We start from the raw sequence: 3,866 nt of genomic DNA, 5'->3' as shown, positions 1-3,866 counted from the left end.
AACTATGCCATCTAGCGTTTTTAATAAGTAAGTGCAAAGACTATTAGAAAACAAACAGACTCTTACTATGAATGGGAAAAGTGCAATGCAGAGTACGACCGCTCTGGACCGCTCCAGGAAGTCCTTTGCGTACACGCAGTACATAGGAGAGGGAACCTAAAACAACTTTACCTTAAAAACAAAATACAGTTCTAATCAATTTTAATATTTATGAAAAAATATAATGTTTTATTGTGATCTTAGACTGCGGTAAAAATACCAGTCTTTCAAAGACATGACTTGGTCTTGTATGACTGAGCTAACTGCCCGGAGGCGGCGCAAATTTGCCCGCCGAGTGCGATGACTTTCTTTAAGGGAGACCGGAAGAAGTTGCAGACAGTTATGTAAACAAACACACGTTGACAGAAGGAAGTAGAGGACTAAACACGCATTCAATCGAGATGTCTGTATTGTTAGCCGTGCTGGCAGGTGTCATCGCTGCATACATACTGATTTATTACAGTCTGTGTAAAGGAGCCAGATTTAAGAGCAACGCAACGCTAAAGGGAAGGACGGCAATTGTTACAGGTTTGATGTTTTTGATTTACAATATGATTTATATACGTATAAAGAATGTAAAACATACCTGATTTACGATATGTAAACAAACGTAAACACATGTAAACATGTATGGTTAATAAAGCGACATCAATGTATGAATGCAGGGAGTAACACAGGTATTGGTAAAGCAACAGCTTTGGATTTGGCCAGAAGAGGAGCGAGGGTGATTCTGGCCTGTCGCAACAAACAAAAAGCTGAAGCGGCTGTGTATGACATACGAAGGGTAAACTCATTGACCCCAACTTTATTTCAGGTATCATTGATATGGGTTTCTAAGTTAGATGTTTTATCTCCCACAGGAAAGTGGAAACTCGGAGGTGCTGTACATGCATTTGGACTTGGCCAGTTTGAAATCTGTTCGCAGTTTTGCGGAGACTTTCCTTAAAAGTGAACCACGACTAGACTTGCTTATCAACAATGCAGGTAACACTCTTCAAACCCAATATATAAATTGTCTCATATATATTCATCCTTATTCCACCCTATTTGTATGAGTTTTTCTTCAGTTTAAACTTAATTTTTTTAAATTAAAAATTCTGTCATGTTATCTTCTTAAAGGGGTCATAGCGTGAAAATCTAACTTTTCCCTTGTTTTAGTTCTTAATTGGGTCACCAGTGCTTCCTCAAAACCTAGAAAAAGCACAAACCAGTAACTTTGTTTTGGTACCCACATTGGTGGTGCTTGAGAAGAATCCCCCTCAAGATGTTGAGTGCTGCAGAAAAGCGCTATATATTTATTGTTATATACTATTATTACTATTGACTTTTATTTCTAGGTCTCATTGTATGCGGCAAAACAGAGGATGGTTTTGGCATGGCATTTGGCGTCAATCACCTGGGTCACTTTTTGCTCACCCTGTTGCTGTTAGATCGTCTGAAGGAGGCGGAGCACAGCCGTGTAGTCAACGTGTCTGCCTTGCTTCATCATCTGGGGTCTCTGGATTTCAACCTTCTCAACACACAGAAGGATCTGGTCACCGGCCAGTCGTTCTGGCACGCGTTCAGAGCTTACTGTCACAGCAAACTGTGTAATGTGCTCTTTACGCGAGAGCTCGCAAACCGCTTGGAGGGGACCAGCGTCACATGCTATTGCCTGCATCCGGGTGTGACACTCCTCAGTTATTGTTTGGGACGTTAAATCCTGAAGGTCATTGAAGCCCTAAGGGGATAGTTAACTCAAAATTGAACAATTCTGTCATTTTCTTATCCTCATGTTGTTACAAACTCGAATAGTTTGAAAGAGATGCATAACTTTATAAAGGTGTCAGTTTGAGGTAAGGTAAAGTCTTTTGAAGCCATACGTTAGTTGTATGGACTACTATAATGATACTTCAATGGTTAGGTTAGTATCTTATTAGAAGTTAAAAAAATTATAATTGACCATGTGCTTTTAAAATTACAGTCAATAGATGATGTCAAAAAATTTTTTGGGGGGGTGAACTATTTTTTCTTAAACATTATTTTTCCTAACTACAGTAAATTTGGGTTTTTATAGGATGCCATATGCAGTTTTCACCAATGTTTTTCTCTTCATTGTCTCATCAGGTGTGATCGCTACTGAGATTGGCCGGTATATGAGGCTGTGGCAAAGGCTGCTTGTCCTGCCCCTGTCAAAGCTGTTTTTCCTTGACGCTGAGGGTGGGGCGCAGACCACCCTTTACTGTGCTTTGCAAGAGGGCCTTGAGCCTCTGAGCGGACGCTTCTTCTCCTCCTGTGCGTTGCAGAGTGTTAGTGCTCTGGGGCGGGACGATGCCCTGGCAAGGAAGTTGTGGGAAGTCAGCGAGAGGCTGTGTGGCCTGTCGTGAGCGCGATCTTCCAGGTTTGTGCGACAGTAGAACTCTAAACCACAACTGTCAGCTGTTCATCTTAGTTAATTGGGTACATTTCTGGCCTCTGGGTAAATAAAGTGTAGCTGAATTGGATGGTTTTTATAATTCCAATATAATGCTATATGCAATAATATCGTTTATAATGGACACAAGCAACAAAATATGCTTGGAGAACCTAAGCTTTCATGTCTCTATGATATCTCATATTAATTGACATAAACTAACTAAATAACTTGTAAATTAAATTAAAATGAGTAGGGCTGGAGTTGGCATTTATATTCACTTTGGATAATTATTTTTGTATAATAGTTTTATATGTTATGTTTGTCATCAACTTTCTGTTTTACTCTTTTACATATAAAAGATGTCATTTATCGTCACACTTAAATAGTCTTATTCCTTCTAGTGTTTTATTATGACATTGCTGAGGATCCTGCACTTGTGCATTATGCTATTATGCCATCGGTTTCTTATGACCTGGACACTGACTTTACTGACAATAATGTCATGAATTTGTCCCAGCCTCTTAGCTTTGCCACGGCACTGAAGTATCCTTTTGGGACACTGGGTGGCAGTAGCGCGCCACACTCGGCAGTTCAACTCTGAGCGACCTGAAGAGTCTACCGAGACCTCTGTCAAGATAAAAATCATGCGAATAAAGTAGGCTAGATTACACTGAGAATTGCAAAAGTAATTTCATGTAATATTAGAGTTTTCCACTGAATGAAAGTGGGCGCCAGGGGCTACGGCCATTTATTGTGACGGCACAACCAAAATGAGTGGTTGTTATGTAGACCCTTACTTACCCATATTTATACTTCCTTGATGGCCCTGCACTAGTACGCAATAGTATATGTGCAAATATGTTTCTTTGACTGTTAAGTCAGTGTTAGTGTATTCTGTCTATATGGACTATAGTGCATAAGGTTACAAGCAGGTGTGCTCTGTATTCGCTTCTTGATGCCTCCAGATATCACAGATCTGTTCACTACAGTCGTATCGTAGATTCCACCTTTATACAGTGCAGTTGAGACATTGTGGAATATTGGATATGTTTGTTATTGACTATTTTGAATATGTTTATAAGCCAGCCAGAAGGTTTGGACTGGACACATCTCAGCCTCGTGTCTTGGTTGTAATGCACAGCAAGTCTGTAAGTACACAGTCTCGTTCGATTTGTTTTGTAGAAGCAAAACACATTGATGAGTGACGGCAGGTGTTTACTTTGGACGCACTCCCGAGCTCTTTGGCACAGTACTTAACTACTGGATTAGTGCATCAATTAGCAATCACTGCATGGGAGGAGCCTGATTGATCGAGACTGCTTCTGCTAGCCTGGGCGTAGGGCATGCTGGGGCACGTGAGTGTGAGCAGCTGTGTGTGTGTGTGACTGCACAACGGCCGGCTGCATGAGAATCAGTTCAAACTGCATGATAG

General features: G+C 40.7%; 1 protein-coding gene across 1 annotated transcript; it reads left to right on the top strand.

Moving 5' to 3' along the window:
- Positions 1–348: 348 nt before the first annotated feature.
- dhrs13a.3 (dehydrogenase/reductase (SDR family) member 13a, duplicate 3) lies at positions 349–2,811 on the top strand. The gene is made up of 5 exons (XM_055196671.2): positions 349–567; positions 705–823; positions 900–1,023; positions 1,377–1,703; positions 2,146–2,811. Exons 1-5 carry the CDS (start codon positions 441–443, stop codon positions 2,403–2,405), a joined length of 957 nt encoding a protein of 318 aa, XP_055052646.2. The 5' UTR covers positions 349–440; the 3' UTR covers positions 2,406–2,811.
- Positions 2,812–3,866: the final 1,055 nt, after the last annotated feature.

This window comes from Misgurnus anguillicaudatus, chromosome 24, assembly GCF_027580225.2.
Source record: "Misgurnus anguillicaudatus chromosome 24, ASM2758022v2, whole genome shotgun sequence".
NCBI lineage: Eukaryota > Metazoa > Chordata > Actinopteri > Cypriniformes > Cobitidae > Misgurnus > Misgurnus anguillicaudatus.
Note: the sequence above shows the minus strand (reverse complement) of the source record. Positions and strands in the feature narration are given on the sequence as shown.